General features: G+C 46.2%; 3 protein-coding genes across 8 annotated transcripts in view; 1 reads left to right on the forward strand and 2 right to left on the reverse strand.

Moving 5' to 3' along the window:
* The window catches only part of ATP7B (ATPase copper transporting beta), a 54,316-nt gene extending 50,989 nt beyond the window's left edge, over window positions 1-3,327 (reverse strand). For all 3 annotated transcript variants that reach the window (XM_054586502.1, XM_054586500.1, XM_054586499.1), the window contains exons 1-2: window positions 2,989-3,327; window positions 2,552-2,657 (exon numbers count right to left, since the gene is read on the reverse strand). In XM_054586502.1, coding sequence (XP_054442477.1) covers window positions 2,552-2,602 — 51 coding nt within the window. In that variant the 5' untranslated portion in view covers window positions 2,603-2,657; window positions 2,989-3,327. The remainder of the gene's footprint in view (window positions 1-2,551; window positions 2,658-2,988) is intronic.
* Window positions 3,328-3,586: 259 nt separating this feature from the next.
* ALG11 (ALG11 alpha-1,2-mannosyltransferase) lies at window positions 3,587-17,254 on the forward strand. Of its 4 annotated transcripts, none has more exons than XM_054586504.1 (5): window positions 3,587-3,650; window positions 6,935-7,153; window positions 9,935-10,866; window positions 13,699-13,987; window positions 14,702-17,254. In XM_054586504.1, the coding sequence occupies exons 1-4, from the start codon at window positions 3,613-3,615 to the stop codon at window positions 13,968-13,970; spliced, it is 1,461 nt and encodes a 486-aa protein (XP_054442479.1). In that variant the 5' UTR covers window positions 3,587-3,612; the 3' UTR covers window positions 13,971-13,987; window positions 14,702-17,254. The 4 variants fall into 4 exon arrangements, with proteins under 4 accessions (XP_054442479.1, XP_054442480.1, XP_054442481.1 ...); XM_054586505.1 differs by having other exon boundaries at window positions 14,731-17,254; XM_054586506.1 differs by having other exon boundaries at window positions 16,991-17,254.
* A 3,003-nt stretch (window positions 17,255-20,257) lies between these two features.
* The window catches only part of NEK5 (NIMA related kinase 5), a 43,083-nt gene continuing 38,228 nt past the window's right edge, over window positions 20,258-25,112 (reverse strand). The window contains 5 exon segments of the mRNA XM_054586646.1: window positions 20,258-20,400; window positions 20,403-20,524; window positions 21,888-22,005; window positions 23,572-23,721; window positions 24,774-24,869. Coding sequence (XP_054442621.1) covers window positions 20,258-20,400; window positions 20,403-20,524; window positions 21,888-22,005; window positions 23,572-23,721; window positions 24,774-24,869 — 629 coding nt within the window.

A 25,112-nucleotide genomic window follows, 5' to 3' on the forward strand; every position in this document is an offset into this window, starting at 1 on the left:
CGGAGAAGGTGGGTAGAGGCAGAAAGTCGAGGGAAACCCTACAACAAGGGTGTCAATTTTCTCGCAGGAGGAATTGAGGTCATTTCATTTGCTGAGAATGAAGGCAGGCAGGGATGAGCGCAGGGCTGGTTCCAACAGGCGATGGTGTGTCAGAGTCACAGGAAGTTAACAAGGGGTGAGCGAAAGGCGATTGCAGGGATAATCAGAAACAGGGAACCCAGCGCCCGGCTGCCCGAGTCTCCCTGGCAAGGGGGCCCTCTGCTGGCGGCGCAGAGGAGGGGATGGCACAGGGGCGCCCACTCAGGCCGGGCAGGCGAGGGCGGGCCCGGGGCCAAAGATGCGGATTTGGGTTACCTTTGAATTCCAAGAATATATTTTTCATTTCTAAAAATTAATAGCTAGAGGCAGCAAAAGCAAACAGGGAAGGAAGTTTACAAATAGGCTGACAACAGTCATCGTAGTAAGAGTGGTAGGAGTAACAGTACATTTCTCCCCTTCGGTCTGTATTTTCAAACTTTTCTTCTGGAGTTAATTTGCTCTTCTAATACTTTTTTAAAACAAGTGTATATGTTTCTAATGCCCATTGCAGAGTAATTTTTAGTTTCTAGAGGAACCAAGTCTAAAAAAACAAAAAAACAAAAAAAAACCCTGCTACATTCCAAAAGCACAGATTTCGCAATTGCCCTGGTTTTAAAGACTTATTTGCTGTGGTAGTTACGTCACTCTCTGCTTTGCCCTCTATTTTATCTCATCAACCTTTGATCGGTTCAGATTTTTTTCCTTTAAACTTAGTAAAAAAGAAAAAAACCACCTCACAGGCATTCCAGAATTTCCCTTGGCAGTAATGCCAACCCTGCAAATGAAACTCTAGTGCCCGCGTTTGAGCACGGACGCTTCCTCGATGCCCCTCCGATGGAATCAGTGCAGCGCGCGTCCTCGGCCCATCTCCGTCCTTGCGGTGGAGGAGAAAATGCACGTCAGGTAAAGGAGCATCTGGAATCCAGCGCTCTCGCCCCCAGACAGTGACTCTGTACCAACTATGCCCTGTGTTGCTGTGAGGACCGCCACGGGCTTCCAACACAGGACGCCGAGGAGGCTGGGCAGCCTCCCCTGAGAAGACAGCTCCCCCGGGAACCAGGCAGAGCTGAGTCGCGTGCGGAGAGAGCTCGGCAACGTCGCTAACACCGTTATCAAAAGAATCCAGGAGAGGGTGAGGCCGTCGTGGGCCGAGGCAGTTACAAAGATTCAGAGAAGGGGCCGGTCTTACGCTCGATCTGGAAGGATCAAGATGTTTCTGATGGGTGGAGCCGTGGGGTCAGGGCAGGACGCTGAAAGGCTCTCCCCTTCCCTACCAGCTGCCCCTCCCCCACGCGTGCCCGCCTCACACCCCCATGAAGGGCAGAGTCATCACGCTAGGAACCATCGGTTGACCTGCCTACCCATCCATCACCGTTGACCTGCCTACCCATCCATCAATCCACGTTTTCGTTTCTAAACCTCCAACGCCTAGACGAATTTCATTGCAATAGGACTTGCAGTAACGTGGAGTTAATTTCAGAAATCCGTGGAAAAGGCACAGCCTACTCTTCAGACCAGCAAATTAGGCTTGGGTGTCTGTCCTAAAGAAATATTCAAGTGTCGACATTATAAATCATGCACAAGGATGTCTACTACAGCCTGGCTTGTTGCAGGGGTGGGTTGGGAAGAGGCAACCAGAATGATCGCCCACCAGGAAACAAACACAATTAAGATGCCTCCATGCTGTGCAGAGGCCAGGCTGAACACGACAGGTGCTTATGTACTAATGTGAAACAATCTCCAAAATCAGATTGTTATATGGGGAGAAAAACGATTGGAGAATGCACACTATGTAATCTCATGTATATAAAACAAACAAAAATTTTGAAACCATGCACAAAACCTAAAGACTTCTCTGGATATGCATGTAACACATACAATACGTATTCAACCACTGTATTTTCAGCTCAAAACCCCCTGAAACTTGGTAAGTATTCAATAAATATTTGCAGAACGCATGAAGACATATGAACATAAATACAAAAGGATTAGAAAATTGATCTGCTTTTCATGCTAAATGTACTGTTTGCATTTTAAGAGACTGTACTAATAATGTGTTACTCGTGTAAGTAAAACGAATTGAAAATAGTTCTTTTAAAAAAAGTTGCAGGACCTGGATAGACCAAAAAGGGTCCTATGACCAACTCTGAATATCTTCTCCAGGCAACTGATTTGATCGTCTTGGGCAGTTGGGGCTCTTGCCCAGCAACTCAACGCTCACTTAATCTCCCCAGCATAAAGATGAACTGAAAAGCTCCCGGTTTTACATTTTCTTGAAAACCAGTTCAGAAAAAGGCATGCCCGTTCTAAAGGGTGCTCTTCTGCCAAACCCCGACCCCTCTGGGGGTGGGGCTGTGGCGCACTGCCCTCCCCGCGCACCCGCAGGAGGCCAGCGAGGACGCAGGTGAGCCGGGGGACGTGCGAAGTCCTCCGGGTAGTGTGCCCACACAGCGCGGGGGGGAAGGAAACTTACTTTCCTACTGGCCCCTTCTCTAGCTGTCATCTGTCTCTCCCGCTCAGGCATCTTCTCCCGGAGACAGCAGTTTCTTCTGTGATCTGGTCCGCAGCCCAAAGGTCACCTGGTTTGTGAAAAAGCAGCGCCGTGTTAAACCCCAGACTTAAGAGGAGCGCGGTGTGGATGGTATCTTTGCGGTTCGACTCTAATCAGAGGCGGGGCCTGGGAACCGGCCCCAGCATTTCGGACGAGGAGGTCGGCTGCCCTCACCCCACCAGTTAATTCAAAGTTGCGTGTCACCGCACCCCTGGCCCTTGGGGACGCGGGCACAAGAGCGAGACGGGAGGGTGGGCCTCAGACCCTCACACCCGGAGGCCGGCCTGCGGATGTCTCGGGGTCGTCGGTCGAGCCGGAACCCATAAAGAAACCCATCGTCCCTCCCGGGTCTCCGCTACCTCGAGCCGGTGCACGTCGGACTCGGTCTTCAGCTCCGGCGTGTATCGGGGAGAGGAGGAGGGAGGGTGAGACGCGCAGACCCGTGCTGGAGATGTAGATCCCAAGGCTCGCCCACCACGGCGGGGGAAGTGCGGTATAGCGAGCGCCCGCGTGGGGTCCGCTCTCCCGCTCCGCGCCTGACTTCGCAGCACCGCGATCCTCACGCGCCGCAGCCGCCTCGGGAATGAACTCGGCGGCTGGGAAATCGATCGGAGACATGCAAGAACCTCCCATTGGTCTCCAACCGGCGGCAAGCTCTGGGCTGGGGGCCGGGTCCCCCGGGCGAGGGGTTGCAGTGGGGGAGGGGGACCAAGGGCGGGAGAACCATCACAGGCCACGCCCCGTCCAGCCCACCTCCCACTATAGCCCCGCCCATGGGCCGTGCAACCCCTAAATGACACGCCGAAAACTCGTCTACACCCCCAGAGATTCTATTGGCTGGAAGGCCGTGGGAAGCTATAATCATCAACCAATTGAAACGCAGAGTTGGCCCCGTGAGGGCGGGGAAACAGCATACGCTTCCTCAGTAGCCAATAGAAAAGAGAAGTAGGGAAGCCCTTCCTGAGTCCTGGGGTCAACTGAAGATGGCGGCCTCCGAAAGGGGTTGGTGCGAGTTCCTAAGGTGAGCAATTGGTGGTGTGGGCTCGTAGGTGTCAGTGTTGCGGTGGTACTGGTCCGTCCACGCAACTGAGGTTTGCGGGAAAGGGCTTTCCTTGTCCCGAATCTACCCTATTTTCTTAAGGCCAGGGAGCACTCTTTTTCTTACTTTGGGGTCTTCGCGGTAGACTGGATCCGGCTGGGTCAAAGACTCAGTTTACCGCCTTTTCTTCGCCTGCCCCATTGCTGGCTAAGAGTTTCCCTCCCTGTTTCAGCTTTTTTTCCCTCTTAATCTCCATTGGTCAACTCCATTGATCTGTTAAATTATTCGTATCTGTTCCTCATTTTCCAATCTGTCTTGTCTGTCTTTTTGGTAAAGAAGAAGCGGAATCTTCTCACGCCGTAGTTTCTTTCCACCTAAGCTGTCCTTAATATAAGTCACTTAAATACAAAGTTTATGTTGAATCCCCTGCTTCTTGATCGTCCATTGCTCATTATTTCTGATCAATGTAAAAATAGTTACATAAAATGTTACTACATTTATCTTTATTACATAAGTAATAAGTGGTTTATTGCAGAAAAATTAGGAAATGAACAAAAATGAAAATTCGCCAGGAATGCTACCCTCCGAAGATAACGACTATGAACATTTGGAAAATTCCTAGACTTCCCACACTTGTTATTGAACTAGTGCCGTATTTTACTTGTCTGGCCCTGCATTCATACCTAGTCTGTTCTTCCTAACCAGTTCTTTTAACACATACAGGGTGGGCAAAAGGAGGTTTACGGTGGTGATTATGAAAAATAATACAATAATTAATAAGTAATAGTATAAGAATAAACTGTGTACTCACGCCTGTTAACCTACTTTTGCCCAGCCCTTTTAGTTCAAGTTGAAATTTTATAATTAACAAAACAGCATTCCAAATAGCAGTATTTACGTATTCTCTCCAAAATTCAGGTATTGTTCATTTTTGTCCCTTGTACTTCAAATTCTGTCATGATTTTTTAAACCATTTTGAATGGGAAAGTCTGTTTTCAGAGCCTTCATATTCTTCCCTGTCATTTGAAATATCCCTAACTCAATGCTTTGCATATAATGATAGCTAAATGAATGTTTACCAAATGAATGGCTCACTTTTCTAATTTGATAAAGTATCACAGAAAAATACCCCAACTCTCTGAAAAGGCTATTAAAATATACTCCCTTTGCTATACATCTGAGTGAGTCTGTATTTTCTTCATATACTTCAATAAAACAACATACCAGGTTGAATGCAGAAGCAGATCCAAGGGGAGTGGATCCAAGAAGCCACTATCTTCTGTTAAGCCAGACACCAGAGACTTGCAAAACTAAAACAGCAACACCCTTCCTAAGTTTTCTTGTTTGGTTTGGAAAATACAAGGTTTTTTAAAATAAAAATGTTAATGAGTAATGGATTCGTCATTGTTAAATGAATTCATAAATATTTTAACTCATCAGCTTTCATTTCTAATATGCTAAATATTGCTAGGTATAATCACTGTAAACCAGTGGTTCTCAGAAGGGGCGATTTTGCCCCTGCGGGACGTTTAGCAGTGTTGGGACAATTTTGATTGGCTGGGTATCACTGGCACCCAGTGGGTCAAGGCCTGGGATACGGCTAAGCATCCTACACTACTGCATAGGACAGCCTTCACAATAAAGAATTATCTGGTCCAAAATGCCTGTAGTGCCAAGGTTGAGAAAACCTGATGTTAAACGAAAGCCTTACAGGGGCCTCAGTAATTTTTAAGAGTGTAAAGTTATCCTGAAACCAAATCATTTTAAAAAATGAAATAGCTCGTCAAGTGATGGCCTTGATCACAATAAGGAAAACCCACATGAGAAATGTATTTTCAAGTCAGTAAGATACTTACTTTCCAAAGGATTTGTGTGTTCTTCATGTATGACAATGAAATCCACACAATTACAAAACACATGCCCACGTTTCCTTTGGTCATTAAGCAGCGCAAAGCCCAATCTCCTCTTCAGTACTGCGTACAGACTTAGAGCCTGCATAGCTATTCCCTACCAGTCTGTCTTCTCTCGCCTGCAACATACTCTAACTCTGTATTTCTCCCTGGTCCCTGAATTTTTCTCTTTTCTTTTTAAAAAGATTTTATTTATTTTTAGAGAGGAGAAAGGGAAGAGAAAGGGGGGAAAGGGAAGATCAATGTGTGGTCCCCTGTCGAGTGCCCCCTACTGAGGACCTGGCCCACAACCCAGGCAGGTGCCCTGACTGGGGATCAAACCTGCAACCCTTTGGTTCACAGGCCGGCGCTCAGTCCAGTGAGCTGCACGAGCCAGGGCTGGTCCCTGACTTTTTACTACTTTAAGTTTAAGTATTTTACTGTTTTTGTGACTTATAAGCCCCTCAAATCCTTTATAAATCCTTTATAAGTGGTGGGCATGGGATTGCAAACAGTAAGTTGGGTACCATCCCTAAGAGAAAGAAATAACTTGGGAAATTATTTCAACATAATTTAAGAGACATCTAAGGAGGTAGTAAAGTTTTTTGTTCAGTTGATACATATTTGCGCCCAGTATTATGGAATACGGTGGTGAGCAAGGCTGCTCCCTTGTCTTTGCAGAGCCTCGCTTGACCTGGCAGCGAGAGAGAACCTTTCAGTAGGTGTTTGGGAGTGAGTTTACTAATGTGCATGAGGCAGAACATCAGTGGATTTTTGGCAACTCATTCAGAAGTAAATAAGGGAAGGCAGTGATTTTAGGGTCTTGTAAACAGATCAAAGGCAGATCTCAGAATAGAAATGGAGAAACTTAAATTCCATTCTTCTTAGCTCAGAAACTGTTCTCTTCGATGTTAAGTGAGAGAATAAAAATGATGAACTGTCTTGCCAATCTTTTAACTTAATAGAATATTGATCCTATGAGAAGACACTTTTAGGGGTTGCCTGTTGTCACTTTGAGGGTCAGATGCTATTACTAATGTCGAGATTAATAATTAAATTTGTTTCAGTCCTTTCTACATACGTTGAATTAGGAGAAAGGTAGCTCAACCTTGATTTTTACTGCTTATTAAAAAGAAAAAATATTAAATTGCTAACATTCCTGTGGAGATTGGAATTAAAAGGGACTCACACTTTTGCCATTGTATATTTTGTAGCATTAGAATTTCAATAATCAAGTATTTCATTAGCAGACTTGCAAGCTATAACACTTTTCTGTTACTAATATATAATATATATATAAAGTAGACATGTACTTTGTAGTCCTATTTTTGTTTAATGGGCATTATATCAAGTTTCACCTCTTCCTTCTTGTTGCAGGTTTTTTTATTCATTATTCTTTCCTGGGCTACTTGTATGTGGAACTTTATGTTTGTGTTTGGTCTTTACGTTTTGGAGCATCAGAGTCATGCTACAGAGAAAGAAAAACTCGGCAGCAACTGGCCAAAAATTGGTGATTGCCTTTTTCCACCCGTACTGCAATGCCGGCGGAGGGGGAGAGAGAGTCCTGTGGTGCGCGTTAAGGGCCCTGCAGAAAAAGTAGGTATGCATCTTTCTCGGCTGATTTGCTCCATGGTTACCGTTCTTTAAAAAATCATTACCCAGAATCCTCTCTCTCTCATACCGTATTCATAGCCAGGAATTCATTTTTTGACTAAACGGAAAGCGCAGCGGAGCGCTTGCAGTCAGTGGCGCCACACCCGAAGTGATCGCTAGGAAGCATCTGTTTGATTCTCATCCTGAGAGCGTTATCAGTTGGATAGCCTTCAGTAAGTTGCCATCATAGCGAGAATAGGGTGTTATGTACCATTTAATGTTTTAGGCTTTTTTACCCCCACACCTAGGCCAAAAATATGTTTCTCTTTTAGAATTTAGATTCCTTTTTGGAAAAGAAAAGGCGCGGTACCATGCAGGTTCCATTATTGTTTTATCACACAAGAAAAACTGCTGTCCGTTCATCCATGGCTATTCTGCTTCCTGGTACATGCACTTCATTTAGTTCCAAAGCCTTTGCAGGTCATTTCCGTAGCTCTACAGTTCTGTACCCTTGGGCCGTCCTGCCTTACTGCCACCACCTCTCTATTTCCTCTCCCATCTTCCAGAAGTGCCTAAATCCAAAGGATTTCCTTAAATCCCAGCTTCATTCCCACCTCCTTGAAGCCCTCCCTACCAGAGCCTGTGCTGTGCTCCTAACTCGGTGTCTGTGCTGTACCTTTGTTCTCTCTAACGAGATTTTCTGACTCTTGGGAACAGTGGTAGTTTTATGTCTGTTCACACACTCCCCAGCAACCCCTATTATTCCTAACTCACCTATGAGGCAAAAAAAACCCCAAATAATTAGTATGATGCAGAAGATACTTTTTCATCTTGCTTTTGGAATATTTTGTTTTTCATCCCTCTGCTTTATGCTTTGCTCCTGCAAACGGAACTAGGAGCATCACGTTTTCTCTAGATTCTTTGCCTTTGCGTAGTGTTCCCTTTTTTCGGAACTAATTTTTTTCTTCAGTTGATTTTTACATGTCTTTCTTGACTCAGCATAAGCTGCAGTATACTTTTCACTCGATCTAGCAATATTTATTGGGGACCTACTCTGTTTCAAGCACTGTAAAAGGAGTTGAGAGTAAATGGTGAACAAGACAGATCAAGTCCCTGTTGCAGACCTTTTCTTTTATTTGAGAAAGACAAGATAATAAGCAAAGGAGAAAAGTCAAAAGGTGAGAAGTGCTATATAAGAATTTAAAATAGGATATTACAACAATAACATATCTTTGGGTAAGGATTAAAAAAAGATTATATGCTCTCTTGAGGATGGTCACCCTTTAGAAGGAGGTGTCTGAGAAGAGGCATTAACCTAGATATATACAGAAACAATGGGCAGGGGTTGTCAAGGCAAAAATAAGCCTTTTACTAAATAAGCTACAGGCCCGGGGCATGGCCGAACACCCAGCATGACCTGCTCAGGTAGGAATTTATGATCCGATCAGATCATCATCTTCATCCACAGGGTTTTAAGCAAAGAGAATATTCTGATTATCTATTGCTGCATAACAAACCACTGCAACACTTAATGGCTTATTATTTCTCATAGTTTAGGGTTAATGGGCCCTGTTTGGGGTCCCTCAGACTCGTGTGTCACAGTTACAACAGACGGCAGCTGCAGCTGGGGACACGGGGAGGCTTTTTCCCTCACACCTGGAGCTGGGCCGCGAGGGCTGGAATAGCGGGGGGCAGTCGGCGTCTCTGTCGCCTGGAGTACCTCCTGGTGACCCCCATGGGCTTGCATACAACATGGCGGTCTCGGGGTAGCTGGGCTTCTCCCACGACCGCTGACTCCCTGGAGTGAAACAGAAGCTGCAGAGCCTGAGTCCAGAAGTGGGAACGGTGTCACTTTGGCCCTATTTATTGGTCAAGCAGGCACAGAGCCCACTGTTACTCCAAGGGAGGGGACCTAGATCGCGCCTCTCAATGGGAATAGTGTCAAAGACTTTGTGGCCGTTAAGCTACCAGAAATAACATCCCTTTTCACATTTTAGAAGGGTTGTTCTGGATGCTGGGCTAGAGAGGAGCAGTCAGATGCTCAGCCTTTAGGCTTCCCCAGCATCATGTGGCTCTTTATCAGTATGCGTCACGCAATCATGCAGTTTATGTATCTTCTCTCCGCTGGACTGAGCTCCTTGAGGATAAAGACTCTCATCCTTCAATCCCAGAATCTAGTGGCTCATACTAGATACTTAATGTTTTATGATTTACAGAAAAATTACAAACCCAGTAAGAAGGAGGCCAAAGCATTAAAAAGTTGGAAGAGTATACATTTACATATTTCCATTATAATTATATATCTTACTGCAATGCAGGCACAAGATCTAGCTTTTAAAACCTTGCATTTCTCAGACAACACTGGGAAGTGCTTTAGCATCTGTAATCCTATCTAAAGATATCTTTAGTGAATTTTAACTTTTGTTTAGAGTATTAATATTTCATTACCATTTTTATACTGAGAAAGTTGTCAAAGTAGTTTTTTTTAATTCTTGAAAACGTAAACATCTCATTTATAAATCGGCAGTTTTTGTTTGTCTGCTGTACGCGAAACTCTCATGGGAGGAGATAGCGAAGAACTAGAAGTCTCACTGGAAAGACTAACATTTTAGTTGTAGGCAGGAAAGAATGAGTTCAGTAGTGCAAATGCAATGACTGAAAAACAGTGGGCAACATTTATTTTAGTCTACGAATAAGCTTCCTGGGATTGTGAGAAATAAAACCTGTCTCCTTGTTGCTTGATTTTAACCTACACTAGTGAAATTCTTAACTGTTCTATTCTAGGTATCCCACAGCAGTTTATGTCGTTTATACTGGCGATGTTAACGTCAGCAGTCAACAAATACTGGAAGGTGCTTTCAGAAGGTTTAACATCAGATTAACGCACCCGGTGACGTTTATCTTCTTAAGGAAACGCTACCTTGTGGAAGACGCCCTCTACCCTCACTTCACACTGCTGCTCCAAAGTCTAGGATCCATTTTGCTCGGCTGGGAGGCGCTGATGCAGTGTGTTCCCGATGTTTACATCGACTCAATGGGCTACGCTTTCACGCTTCCTCTGTTTAAGTACTTAGGCGGCTGCCGGGTCGGGAGCTATGTTCACTACCCCACCATCAGCAGCGACATGCTTTCTGTAGTGAAGAAGCGAAACGTGGGCTATAACAACGCAGCCTTCATCACCAGGAACCCTGTCCTCAGCGCAGGAAAGCTCCTTTACTACTATTTCTTCGCTCTTATTTACGGACTGGTCGGCTCCTGCAGTGATGTAGTCATGGTCAATTCTTCCTGGACGCTAAGCCACATCCTCTCGCTGTGGAAGGTTGGGCATTGCACGAACGTTGTTTATCCACCTTGTGACGTGCGGACATTTCTGGACATTCCCTTACAGGAGAGAGATATGACCGCAGGACATTTGCTGGTTTCCGTTGGCCAGTTCAGGCCTGAAAAGAATCATCCTTTGCAGATCAGAGCCTTTGCTAAATTGTTGAAAAAGAAGGAGGCTGAGTCGCTCCCTCCACTTAAACTTGTCCTCATTGGAGGTTGTCGTAACCAAGATGATGAGCGTAGGGTAAACCAACTCAGAAGGCTTTGTGAGGAGCTGGGAGTTCAAGGAGATGTGGAATTTAAAATAAATATTCCATTTGAGGAACTGAAGAAGTATTTGTCTGAAGGAACAATCGGTCTGCATACCATGTGGAACGAGCATTTTGGGATCGGTGAGTCTGTCCTTGAATACGTTTGGCGCTATGGGATACACATTTTAAGTTGTCTGGATAAAATGATAATACTCTGGAAGTTTTTCTGCTTTGTGAATAAACTCAGACCCAGGGAGGATTTGAGCGAGCCCAGGCTCAGTCACACAGTAAAGAGGCAGCGACCCGCCTTCCGACCCAGGCGGCCCCTGCTCTTAGCCGCCACATTTCTGGGGCAGGTTCCTGGGCCCTGCCCCTGTCCCACTGAGGGACCCAGGCCGACTCTCTGGGTGGGGCCCAGGTCTGGGTAGTTTGGGAGGGCTCCTTCGGGGCTTCTCTTGTGCGTCAGAAGCTGAGAACCACTGTCTTCAGGTGGCCTTCTCCCGAGAGTCCTTGTTGCTGTTAATAATTCTGTTCTCATTTTTGGAATGGCCTCTCCTTTTCTTTCTGCCAAATCCATTGTAACTGTTCAACTTAAGCCTCCTTGCCCTTTAATTAGCCTCATTGTTCCAGCACTAATTGCTCTCTCTTCTCTCACCTCCCATTATGCGCACATTTGGGTATAAAATCAGGTGCTGTTTTGTGTCTGATTTGGTTCAACATGTCGAGCGCCTACTGTGCCTCATCCTGCTGGGTGTTGGGGGGAAACAGAAAAACATAAAAGCGAGGTCTCCTACTCTAAGGCTACAGTCTCTTATGCTCTTTTCCGTCCCTAGTCAGCAGGACAGCCCTCAGCGCAGACGTACAGCACGGGCCTGACGCAGACTTCGCGGTGCAGGCTGACTTCCCGAGCTTCCTTCCGCAGACGCGTGTCCAGCACTTCCTGTGCCGGGCGCTGGGCTGGGTGCTGGGAATGGCCGGGAGGCAGGAACCGCCTTTAGCTTCAGAGGTTCCAGCTGTGAGCTGTACAGACGAGGTCAACAGCCCCTGGCTGTACAGCAGAACACTAGAAGGAACACCTACCACACACTCCTGGGGTTGGGGAACAGTGGCCGGGGAAATGGTGTGACGCTTAGGCTGGGACCCCCCCCCCCCGGTAATTAGATGTTAGCCGTGCAGAAGAGGGGAGGGCAGCGAGCGAAGGGCCGGCACACGGTGGTGACAGGCATCAGAAAAACGCATTAGCAGGCACGTTCAAGGAACGGGGCTTGGCGCGGCTGGGGCCTGACGGCAGAACAGGGAGACCGCGTTGGAGCGGCCTGCAGCCAGATCACATGGCCATGTTAGGCTGCTGGGAAACGATGGAAAGATTTCAAGTATTGGATTTAAAAGCTTTCCCTTTCCTCACGTTCACTGCGGCCGCAGCACGGGGAATGGATTGGTGAGGAGCAGGGAGAGCGAGGCCAGAAAGGCGGGAAGATGAGAAGGGCCACTGCCGTGGCCGGGTGGCGGGTGCCGGCCCTCCGAGCACGTCAGCAAAGTCCTGCTGGCGGACCGGCCAGGACTCGGTGATCGGGTGCGTGTTAAACAAGGGATGGAGAGGAGTCAGAAGCAACTGCTCAGGGTGTTTTCTCTGGACAGTTGTGTGAGTGGTCGCGGCTTCCACCTCGAGAGGGAACCCTAGAGGAATGGCAGGCGACGAGCCAGGTTTCGAGCATGTAGAGTCTGAGTTACCTGCAGGGCGTTCACATGTGTGCGTCCCATGGACATTTATGTCTGTGAGTCTGAGCTCAGGAGCGGGACCCGATCTGGGGAGCAGGCTGAGGGGTCGTCGTCCAGGTAGCGAGAGCAGCCCCCGTGGACATGGGTGAGATCACCTACGGCCCGTGGCACTGACTGCCAAGAACAGGAGCAGCTCAGAGGCGCACAGAGAAAGAGGGGCCAGCAAAGGAGAGGAGAAGGAACGGAGGAGGAAAACCAGCGTGGTGCAGTGTCCTGGAAGCCAAGGGAAGAGAGATCCTGGGGAGGAGGAGGAAGAGCAGCAAGCTCCCATGCTTCTCAGACGCTGGGCCGGGTGAAGAAGTCCCCGGTGCCCTGAGCGAGGGCAGCGTAGTGGAGGCATAGGAGCAAGAGTTGGATTGCAGTGAGTTGAGCGTTGAGTGCAGCGAGCAGGTGGAGGCAGCGCAGACCTCACCATTCAGAAGCCCACGTGTGAAAGGAACGTGGAAGGAGACAGTAGCAAGGGGAGCGCTTATGCCCTGGAGAGACAGTGAGGGTGTTAGTGCACACGTGCTTTTATTTTATTATTAGTAGTTTTTAGGAGGCCAGGAGGGGGAGGTGGGAAGTCCTAGAGGGAGGGAAAGAAATTGATGGATTGAGGTCTCCAAGAAAGGATAGAGGGATGCTATCCAGCCTTGAACAGACTACTATGGCATAATCCCTGTTTTTCAAGTAAGAATCCAGATTACGCCATCAGCAGAAAGTTCCGCTCCCTAGAGGCTTCGCCAGCGTGGAAGGGACAGTGGAGCTGATCCCGCTTCGTTCCTGTGCCTCTAGGGTGTCAGACCTGCAGCTAATCACTTGCTGAAGGCCTTAATTCTCTGGCTGACAGTGCTGGCTAGTGCAACTTATATCTGCACCGACATCCTTTGGCAGGACCTGGCCAACACTCTCCTTTAGTTCGCTGCTGTTGGACATGCATTAGTCTCAGATTTGCCAGAAACCCAGGCCGTGACGTGAGCATCGGTAGCTGTGTACCACACCGAGCTGCCTGCTTAAGAACAGAACATCGTTGTGAAGGATTGAAAACTAAAAACCTTAAAATTATTTTGCACCATGGAAGCAAATGCACAGACATACATAAGTCTAATTAAACTTCCCATAATTCTCTTAAATTTTTTAAAGATGTCTGCCCATTCTTGTTCTCTTGAACACATCCAAAACTGAAAAGACTGCGCAATTGTGTTTCCTCCTCAGGAGTCGTTGAGTGCATGGCAGCTGGCACCGTCATCCTGGCGCACAATTCGGGGGGCCCTAGGCTGGACATCGTCGTTCCTCACGGGGGGGAGGCGACCGGATTCCTGGCGGAAAGCGAAGATGACTACGCGGACACCATGGCTCGCATCCTCTCCATGCCCGAGGAGGAGAGGCTCCACGTCAGGGGCAACGCCCGGGCGTCCGTAGGCAGGTTCTCCGATCAGGAGTTTGAAGTGACCTTCCTGTCGTCTGTGGAGAAGCTCTTTAAATGATGCCATGTCTGTACAAAGTAGGTATTTTATATAATGGGTCAATGCCTTCCTGTGTTAATATTTTTCTAAATTCATTCCATCTTCTTATAACGTCAGCCTAAGCCTGATGCACTTTACATATATAGGCAAGGTATTTATTTCAAGGAAAAAAGGCAAAATTACCTAAATGGAAAAGTAACCTTATATGTTTAAATGTAAAAATTTTAAATTGGTGCCTGGTCTCAAAATCTGAAAAATAGGGGTCTTAAAGGGAAAAAAAAAAAGAAAAAGAAAAAGAACACTGTTAATTTTGATAGAAACCATATTTTTCAAATCTCATTTGTCAAATCACTTTAGTCACCAGGAAAGAGAATTTCCTTTTGGACAAAAGGAAATGTTGAAAGAAAAATGGGTGACCGATCACTGATCAGTACTTTAGGATGGTTCTGACATTTTTGAAACAAAAATTCTGGCACATCTAAATTTTAAACAGTATCGTAGATGACTTTTTTAGATGTATCTAATGAGCTGTTAAAAGAGAAGACAAACTTTAAGCAAGGCTACTCATATTTCAGCTGAAAGATGAACCGACCGTGATGGGTCCGCGCGTGTGCGTCGGCATCTAGAGGCCAAGGCACGGCCGGTAATCTTTTCCATAACTAGGCGTTTGTGAAAACGGTTTTTTGTGTAGTGCTCTCGGCACATTCGAATGGGCCTTTCCTTGTTCCTGAACGTTTCCCCCGCCCCCGCAGAGGCTGGAAGTCAGCTTTCCGTCTTTCAGGAGTCTGAGCAAGCACGTCCCAGTCGGTGGTTTTTCCAGTAGTGACACTGTAACGTACAGATCCAAGAGCACAGTCCCTCTGATCAGCCTCGCGCATTCCAAGATGACAACGTGGCCTTCTGAAGAGAGCACTGGGCCAGCAGTTTGACCACCTGGGCAGGACCTTAGCTTTATCGTTTACAGCCGTCTGATCTTTTGACATTAAAGCTGTTCCTTCATCTTCCTCAGTCTCATCCATTACTATCCATCTGTAACCGGGACATGGTAACGTACTGCCTTCTCAAATAACACGGAAAGTATGTGGAAGTACTTTGAAAATTATGAAAGTTACTGTACCTAAAGGTACCATATAGTAAATGTCTTCTGGAATCCTGTCTTCATCATTGCATCGGGACCCTATGCAGATTCTCGGTTACTAAACCAGTAGCTAGGAATCTGTATAATTAGCAGGACTTCTGTCCTGAATAACTAGCATGAAAAAAATGAACATATGCCTGTGCAGTACGGCTAGAGGGAGCCGCGCCTTTTGGCATTTTCGGCAGTCCTGTTCCGTTCCTCCTAGTTCCGTGGGTGACCCCCTTCCCAGTCTGATACCGGTTCATGTTAGGAGCCTGTTACAGAGGCTTTTCTTTTCCAGTCTTCTCTCCATCCATCCGCCCAACCGTGCATCACCCCCAGTCACATCGTTGGCTTGTCTGCAGGCCGTCTGCTCTCATCAGATGAAAAAGCACCACAACCGAGTCCCAGGATGTGCTGACACAGCAACGTCGCCGCGTGTTGGGGACTATTCAGTTTAGAAAAGAAAGACTGGTGGGAATGGGAGCTGGGAGCGCTGCTACAAGTTCTCTAGTCCAGTTTTGTTTTATTTCCAACTTTACAGGCAGGAAGAATGCAACGAATTTAGACTCCTTCAGTATCACAAAGCTGTTGGATGACAAAATCAGGATTATAACCTGGGCATTCTTATCTCACACCTGCTCTTTGAGGTGGGGTTCAGCCTACCCATCTACTCAAAGAAAACCATGGGGCAAAGATAAAGAAATTGGAACAGAACATGAGTAGAGGATGAAGTAAGGAAGGAAGGAATCTGAAATTCCATTAAATATTTTTTAGACTTGTTTCTCCAAAACAATTTTTTTACAGATTTTATTTATTTGTTTTTAGAGAAAGGTCAAGGGTGGGAGAAAAAGAGGGAAAGAAACATTGATGTGTGGTTGCCTCTCGCATGCCCTTAAATGTGAACCTGGCCCACAACCCAGGCAGGTGCCCTAACTGGGAATCGAACCAGCGACCCTTTGGTTTGCAGGCTGGCACTCAAATCCACTGAGCCACACCAGGCAGGGCCAAAATAATTTTTATTTATCACTAACATTGGAAAATATGATTTGCATATATGCTTACTTTGATGTTCATTGTGTGATATTATTACTCCCCTCTCCCCCAATTGATGAAACCATGAAAAGTATCAAAACAATGTCAGCTGCTGTCTGGAGAAGTTCTAAGTGTCTATCCCTATAAGATGCTGCTTTGGAAACCACAGCAGTAGTGATTCACATTCCTGTTTCCAGTTGTGCATGCTCTTTGTAACCTATTTGTATCTAAATATGATTTAGATATAATAGATGCGAAATCATTATTTGTACCTGATTTAAAAAAGTGGTTTTCCTTATCTTGGATACTTTTCCCAGTATGGTATGTTTATACCCCTCATGTAGTCTCCCAATTCTGAATTATTTATTATCTACTAATACATCACGCTTCACATGCCAAGAAGATCTGTTCATTTAAAAAGGGGGGTAAAAATTTTTTTGAGGCAAAACAAAACCATCTTGTACCCAAGAATAGGTTGGCAGATTTTTTAAAATAACTTTGTTTTAAATAAATATTTCAGACATACAAAACATTTTTGTGAAGCAGACCTTTATTTTAATAATTTTCAGGGTATTTTACAAAATCCCATTATCAATTACCCTGTTAAATTACCCATAGACGGAATTAGGCGGTGGGGCCCGGTGAGATTATCGGTGCTTTCCGAATGTGGTATCTCGTGGCGCATGAATGCGCGCAGGCGCCAGACCTGCGATGCGGATGAATAAATGAGAGCATGTCTGTGCCAAACCTGTGGGTACAAAAATTACCGCTGAAGGGGTCGAGAGCAAAGCGCCCCCAAATGTGCCACCTTGGGCACGTGACTTGCCCTGAGATGAGGGCAGCTGAGACCGCGCGGGACTCACGAGCAACTTTTTCCTCTCCCTTCCAGAATGGACACGTGGGGCCTTGCCCGTATTGAGAGTTATCCCCAGAAATGACTGTATAACCCGCCTTGAAGGGCAGGGCGAACTTCTCAGTACCGAACCCCTGCCCTCCTGTCCCGCAAACGGCCCTCTTTCCGCTGAGGCCCCAGGCCGCCTCCGACACCCGTGGCTCAGAAGGCCACGGCTACCGCCTCCCCCCTTTGTGTCACTGACCTCTCCTGTATATGGGGTTCCCCTACATTTGTAATTAAATTTGGTTATTTTGTTAATTTGTCTGATGTAGATTTGATTATTAGAGCGGCGGAAAGATCCTTGCAGGGGAGAGGAAAGCTGCCTTCTGCCACTTGTGTGTCCCCACAAGAAGTTATGCAAATACGAGGACCAGTTAAACCGCTGTAATTTCCCCGGCCTCTCCCGCTGTTCCTCTGCTACCCATCTGTCCTCTTCCCCACCCAAATCGGAGGCCTCCTCCGGCTTTGGAGAAGCCTCCCTGCTAATGCTCTAGTCCTGCGTGCTCACTTGGGCTCTATGTAAACGTTACAAGGCCCTTGGACGGGAAGATAAGGCTTGGTGTACCTCGTACCATTTAAAGAATGATCAGTTTGATAGCTATCATACATAAAGAGGTGTGACTTTCTAACAAAAGACATTCTAAAAGCACATGCAGTTCTGCTCAATAGTTTCAATTGGACAGATGCGGCCAAGCCTAGAAGCAGAGAAGTAATCAGGGCTGTGTCTCCAGAACATGATTAGCTAACGGCATGTGTACGGTGGGTAAGGCGAATTAGAGGCCGCCGCAGGTTGAAGAGCCTTGCAGGTATGTATACATAGCGCGATGAACACTATCTATTTACAGCGAGGGACTCAAGTCTCGGAATGAGTGATAGCCAGGCATGGTGGCTGTTGCCTAAAGGAGACCTTAGCCAAGCATCTTTTCATTGGCGCAAATCTAACATGCTGATTCTTAAATACTGGCCTTACACATTCATTCCCTTTACTTTTCCCTGCATACCATAACTGACCAACCTTTGGATTTGGGGGATTCTCAGGAAGTGGTGTATGTCCCATTCTTTCAAATACTGGCCAGACAGGAGGATTACCTAAAGATACTGGCTGGTCGGCTATGTCTGAACCAGACAATGTCCTAAAAGTACATTAAATATGTATACGCTGACCGCTAAAAGAGGTGGAAAATTGATGCTGCAGTCCCTCGGGGTATGCATTACCTAGTCTGAAATGAACACAATGCTAAGAAATTTTTAAATAGTCCCACCTTCACGATGGGACCATACTGAGCACTCTCCTTAAAAGAGTAGACTCTGACTATACACCAACTTTAAAGAATAGTCCCTCACATATCACCAGGAAAATAAAGGTGTAAAAGACCTGGACACTTCCCCCCAGTGAGAGGAACCCTGACACATGCGTTCCCCACAGTTAAGACAAGGATGCCAAGGGCAATACTAAGCAGACCTGAGAATAATCTGACCAGCCCCTCCTCATCTTTGTTTTCTTGGGTCAGCAATGTATCAATGTGCAGTTTGGGTCTTGCTTTTATTAGCAGATATGTCAGGCAGACTTCTACCACTTAGAACAACCCTGTCCTTCGTAGCAGCAGATAAATCAACATCTATTAAGATGCAGGCACAATGTTCAACACTGGGATTCTTAAAAAAAAAGTCTAGTTTCCTGACAAAAAGCAGTCTCACCGAGGAAATTTTAATAGCATTTACTCATTCGAGAAACATTTCTGGCACTATGATAAGCACTATATATAAAAACCCCATTATAGGAGTGTATAACCTATACATTTGAAACTATCAAAATAATTCAATAAAACATAGTAAAATGGTATTTTGGTGTATAATTAACAACATGCCTTTTTCCTCTCCTTGCTCAGTTGCCTTATTCCCACATTGTCTTCAGCTTCAAAAAAAGTAATTCGATAGAATAAATTTCAAAATCATGGTTTTATAAAATGGCAGATTCATTATTTTAAATCAATGAGTTTGTATTAGTTTTCTATCACTGTCTTAACAAATTACCACAAACTAAGTAAAACAACACGCACTTCTTAGATTTCTGCAGGTCAGAAGCCCAAAGTGGGTTTCACTAGGCTAAAATCAAGGGTTTGGCAGGGCTTTGTGGGGAAGTCCTTTTCCTTGCCTTCCACAGCTTCTAGATGCCGCCTGCTGTCTTTGGCTTTGGGCCGCTCCTCCGTCTTCGAAGCCGCCAGCAGCCTCCGGCCAGCTGCCCCTCACGGTCCCCCCTCTCATTCTCTCTTCCGCCTCCCTCTTCTCTCGGGCCCACCTAGGTAATCCCAGATAACTGCCCCATTTGAAGATCAGCCGGATTCCATCTGCAACATGAATTCCCCTTGGCATTTAACGTAATACAGTCACGTCTGGGAAGCGGGGAGGCACATTACTTGGCCTAATGTATTATCTGAAAGGTTTCTTAATACAAATTTTAAGGTAAAAGTAATAATTTCTACACCCAAAATTAGTTCTAAATTGTCTAAATTTAGAGAGAAAAATTAGTAAGTCCTTGGGATGACCAGAAAAGCCTTACAATAAATGAGTATTTATGACTTGTACCCAAACAGATACTGTAGTTAATAGATACACAGACATGCTAAAGCTGCCAAGTCAGAGGAGGCCTTGTGTGGGGCCCGAACAAACGCAAAGACCTAAAGTAACCACCTAGGATGGTCTGAATTAAAGCTTTCTAACTAAAAGCAGTTCACGGTAAGTAGCCGCGTCCTGGGCCGGTATGTTTTCCCTAGCAAAGGTCAATCTTTACCTTAACTGAGCCCGTCTGTTGTCTTGTTGCTCTGATAACATACCTTTGGAATGTCAGATTCCCTGTTTCCAGACCCCTGAAAGCACCAGGGGGAGACTTCAAAGCCCCTCCTTGTTACCGTTACCATGGTAACTGTTGACTGTTAACTATCCAGGTCCCACTTGTGTAAGAGCCTCTCATTTTCCTTGTTATCCAGTCCCAGGATTCCCCCTCACCCCACCTTTGCTTTCCCCCGCCTCCCTAATCTATCACCGATGGATTTCTTGTTACCCCCTTACACCGCCTTTTGACTGTAACATATAAAATAAGGTGCTAAACGGCCATTCTCCGGAGCATTTCTCAATGTGTTGAGGTACTGCCTCCCGGCAACTGTTGTCAGTTTGGCTCAAACAAACACAGAAATTCTCTACAGGTTTGGATGTTTCTTACTTTGGCAAATACTAACTAATTGCTTAAGAAAAAAACAATAATCACACTTGTATGTTTTGACTGGTTGTTGATGTTCCTTGGTCTTCATCAACAACAAAAATTTTCCCATTGGGTGGAGTAGAAATGGCCTCCACACCTTCATTTAATTCTGTCCATTTCTGCTTGCTCTTCCCCCTTCTCCTAACTTCTCAGTGTCTGTAGAGGAACTGGAAGCTTCTTCCCTTTTGTCCTCCACTTCGAGAGCAGTGAGTTTCTCCAGGGATTCGACGACTTCATTTCTCAACTCGTCTTCAGATTCTTCAAAATTTCTGAAATAATAAACAGCAAAAATCAATTTCATCATCTGAAAACACTGAAGAACACATAGGGAAATTAGTTTCCCTTCTCATGCCCCACCCCCACCTGAGCAAAATGGAAGTTACACTTTCACCCTCGTCATAAATGATTGATGATACCAGTGTGGTTTTTCTAAGAAAGATAATCAATGTTAGGAGAATCGGTACTCTGTGTAGCTGGACTTGTGTTCAACAACTTTCATTACAATATATTTATTAATACCCTTTATTCTTACATGTAAAAAGAGAAGCGAGAAGAGAAAAAAAAGAAAATAAATGCCATAGAGCAAGCCCTTACGGTATGCCAGTCACGGACCTGGAGCACTTCCCAGATAGCCTCCTCTAACACAAACCAAACCAGAGGCAGATGTTAGCGTCATCAATGTATGAAGAATCTGGGCTCGGAGAAATTAAACAAGGTGCCCGAAGCCTCACAGCTAGTAATCAGCAGGAGTAGGAACTGGAATTGTGTCTAAGGCTGCAACACGGATGCTTTTAGAAGGGAAGAAGGCAAGAGACAGAGAAAACCCACCTCCAAGACCACTCATGCTGAAGTGGCAAGTGAACAAGACTGAGGAAGAGCTGGTAAGAGCCAAGAAGGGTTATCGTGGAAGCCCTGGGAACAGAACTTTTGCAGAAAGAGGGAGCCGCCAAACAGGATGGGGACTGAGCAGTGACGATCAGACCTGGCAAGTTCAGGATGATGAATGACCTCTTGTGAGAGTACGTCAGCGAGCTATGCAGCACGAGCCTGGGAGAAAGCCGTGAGCAGTAAGGCCGTGGTACTGAGGAGCTTTAACTCCTGGGGGTGGGGGAGGGGCGCTAGCTCTGAAGGACAGTGTCATCTCCAGAACATGGGGGCAGTGGTTTGTTGTTGCTTTTGGTGTTTTTCAAGAGGAGAGAGATTCGGGCATGCTCAGAGTAAGTAGGCAGCAGACATTGAAAATACAGGGGAAAGATCACAGAGAAAAGGCTAGGATTTGAGCACCTGTGCAAGGAAGGGCTTCTCATGATACTTTACAAGAGACTGCCAAGAGGTGTATGTTGAGTAAAAGGCAACACCGGCTATGGTAAGTTTACAGAGAAAGATGTGGAGACTGGAAGGAAGTCGGGGCCAGCCCCACCAGGTATCCAAAGGTCTGATAAAGCTGCAGTAATGAAGACAGAAAATCGAGGTAGGGATAGAGGTCACAGTCGCTGGAAACCACGGAGAGCCCCGAGACAGGCCCATGCACCTGGTGACGCCTGACCTCCTTAGCTAGGGCTCTGCAGTCGTCCTTTGAACGGCATTTGAACTTTCTCCTGCCACGTCAGCCTCTCGATAGGGCCTACTTACGTATCATCACCATCATCATCAGATGTCGGCTCCAGGTGGTCCTCATCTACTTCAAGGTCAGAAGCCATTTCTGCCTCCTGCGCATTTTCTTTAGGAGGCCATTGTTCTAATGTTCCCACTGTTAAAGAAACGACAGGGAGACTTAAGCATCCCAACCTACACACCTGGTGAGGGGTATGTGCCAGAGATCCTACCATGAACGTCAACCATAATGGCAAAACCTTTGAAAGGTTTTAAACAAGTAGACCCCCTGGCAGGTGTGGCCCAATGGGTTGAGTGCCAGCCTGCGAACCAAAGGGTCGCCAGTTCAATTCGCAGTCAGGGCCCAGGCCTGGGTTGCGGGCCAGGCCCCCAGTAGGGGGTGTGTGAGAGGCAACCACATATTGATGTTTCTCTCCCTCTCTTTTTCCCTCTCTTCCCCTTTCTCTGAAAATAAATAACATCTTTAAAAAAATAAAAATAAAACAAGTAATGCAGATGACAACTGACACCACAACTATTTTCAGCATTGTACTGAAGCTGGCAGGCAACACACGAGACAAGAAAGAGTCAGCGGAATGAGGACCGGTGGCAAAGAGACAAAATACTCCCACTGTGGGAGTAGATGCTTTGCACACACACACAAAAGTTTTAACCTTGTGTTGTAAAAGTTTAAGAAGTGACATTATTGGACCGCTGTATTCTTTACTGTTTCTATAAAATGAGTATTCAGCTCACTGTTAGCCTCAATAATGCCTTTTACCAGTCTCCGCCCCTCTCTGGCTGGTTTCTGTGCCTCCCTGCGCGGAGCTTGCGTCCCTGCAGCGACCGGCTGCCAGACCTCGCCCCTGCGCGGAGGCTCCCTGTGGGATGCCTGCCCACGCCCCGCGGTCCCCGCCCCGCCCCGCCCCCGCCCCCGCCCCGGCTCCACCCACAGTGACTTCTCTTGCAGCATTTCGCACCTGTGCACCTGAGAGAGGACAAATTCCTCACACTTTAGAAAATGATCCTTGGTTTTCTTTAAAGTAAACAGAAGCATAATTTTGCTAAAAATTGGAGACAAAAAACCCCAAAAGCCAAAACCAATACATATTATGATGTATTTTTATCGCCCATAGTATCATAATTTGAGTGCACTGAAAAGCTGTCAGAAATAGACTGATTCTGTTCAGGCCGGTGGCTCAGTTGGTGGGAGTATCGTCCTGGGCACCAAAAAAGTTGTGGGTTCAATCCCCAGCCAGGATGTTTTCCTGGGCTGCAGGTGCGATGCCCGATCGGAGTGCATACAAGAGGCAACCGATCGATGTTTCTCTCTCTCACTCTCCTTCTATCCCTCAAATCAATAAAAACGTATGCAAAGGTTTTAAAAAAATAAAATAAAAAAAGGAATAGACTGACTCCGTCAGGTAAAGCTAAGCAACACAAGCTCATCATCTATCTATAAGCCGCTCGCTCTCCCTACTTCACTTTTCATCAGTTGTCAACCGATCACATTAAACAATCACCCACCCTTCTCCGAAGTTCAAGTCCTTTGCGAATGGCGTTTGGAACAGGCCTGACCAAGCCAATCAGCTCCTGAAAAGGCTCAGACACCCTCCCAATTCCTTCTCCAGACTAAAGGTATTGTTATCCCCTTTCTACATCTACAAGTCTTGAAGAGGCTTCCCCAGGGGGCTGGTTATGTTCTTAAAAATAAACCACATACCAAATTCTCCTTCACTGGCAGGAAATGAGCTGCTCGTTAGCTGAGCTGCTGCCCAAACGCCCATTAAAGTCCCTGGAGCTTCCCGCCGCCACTGCTTCCTATTTTCGGGACCACTGTTGATTGCCAGCGCTTGGCCGCCCGAGGAGGAGGCTGTGTTATTGCAAATAAAAATGTCTCTTCATTTTAGTTTTTATAAAATCCCAGAATGTTAGAACCTCGGAGGTAACCTTATCTCACCACTCACTTTATTAATAAGAACACTGAGAGATAGGACAGTTGAGTGACCTATTGCCACGCAGCTCGCCGGTAGGAGAGTCACTTTTTGCTATTAACTGGCTATTAGGGTGTGTTACAATTTCTATTCCATTTGCTTTCTCTAAATTAGGTTTCCCTTTTTGTTGACTCGTAGGCTTAGCATGGATTAAATTGTACTACAATACACTTGGCAAGGCTTTTCTTGCAAGTGTGACGAGTTCAGTATTTTGTAATAGTATAAATATGTCAGTTCATACACTTATAATTACTAATTTCAGTGATATACTTACATGCTTCAACTTATAACATGGTTATAAATTTTAGCCCTCCCCCAGCCCCATGTTATCAAAAGGAACATGGAAATAAATAAGAAAAGTCTTCACCATCCATAAAGATAACACCTAGATGTTGCTGTTACCCTCTCCTTAGGAAAGAGTATGCCAGAGCGCACATGAAAACAAAGGAATTCAGATCGAAAGTCTCAACTCACACTAAACACTCCTAACATTTAAATAGCACATTGGTTTCCAAAGCAACTTTAAAAGTTATCTTTACGTTGTTATCTCTCTACATCTTGTGGATAGCTATTAGTTTAATTCCGACTTCACTGATTCAAAAAACCAACCCTCCAAGACATGGTAACAGAGTTACTGGGCCCGCATTTGAAGGCGGATCAAGCGGACTGCTCTTCCTGACCCAAGCATCTTCTCTCACCGTGAGGACAGAGAGATTCTGGGTCTTTCTTCCTGTACATTCTCATAGTTAAGGTGGTCAATAATCTAGGATGCTTAGCAGGCACGTTTCTCCAGAGGTAGGGGAGGAACCAAAACAACATCTCTGGAAGGCATTTGATGCCCAATCTCTAGGGATGTACTGAACACACACCAGCTGCATGTGGGGCCTTGGTCTCCTCTTGCTGGGATGTATGGTGACTGATCTAAATTCACCGTCAGGCCTGGTGCAGCAGGGGGAGGTGACATCGGCCACTGCCACCATCTGCGGCCGAGGCTGAGGGGCTCTAGCATCCCACTGTCTCCTGTTTTCTGCAGCAGCGCGTCCTGGATGGACAACTCTGGAGATAAGAAAGTCGTTCATTAGTTTAAAAGCAGCGGGAGCGTGGCTAATTGCAACGAGGAGTTCCTAGGAGAGGTGGAGGCGGTCTGTGAGCTGGCCCTGTGAGCTGGCCAGCTCCGAGCCGGAGAGAAACCACCGCTGCCGCGTGCACCTGGACTGCCACAGGCTGCGTGTTTCTATTTCACCCTCAGGGTTGAATGTTGAAACCTGAT

Source organism: Pteronotus mesoamericanus, unplaced genomic scaffold, assembly GCF_021234165.1.
Source record: "Pteronotus mesoamericanus isolate MK-2021 breed Mesoamerican mustached bat unplaced genomic scaffold, CSHL_Meso_final contig_94, whole genome shotgun sequence".
In the NCBI taxonomy this organism is placed as follows: Eukaryota; Metazoa; Chordata; class Mammalia; order Chiroptera; family Mormoopidae; genus Pteronotus; species Pteronotus mesoamericanus.

What these genes read in the sequence shown, in the direction of transcription:
- ALG11 (XM_054586503.1), top strand. Translation starts at nt 3,613, where the DNA reads ATGGCGGCCTCCGAAAGGGGTTGGTGCGAGTTCCTAAG. An exon ending in TTAAGGGCCCTGCAGAAAAA is followed by an intron (nt 7,154 to 9,934) that starts GTAGGTATGCAT and finishes GTTCTATTCTAG; the next exon opens with GTATCCCACAGCAGTTTATG. An exon ending in GAACGAGCATTTTGGGATCG is followed by an intron (nt 10,867 to 13,698) that starts GTGAGTCTGTCC and finishes TTTCCTCCTCAG; the next exon opens with GAGTCGTTGAGTGCATGGCA.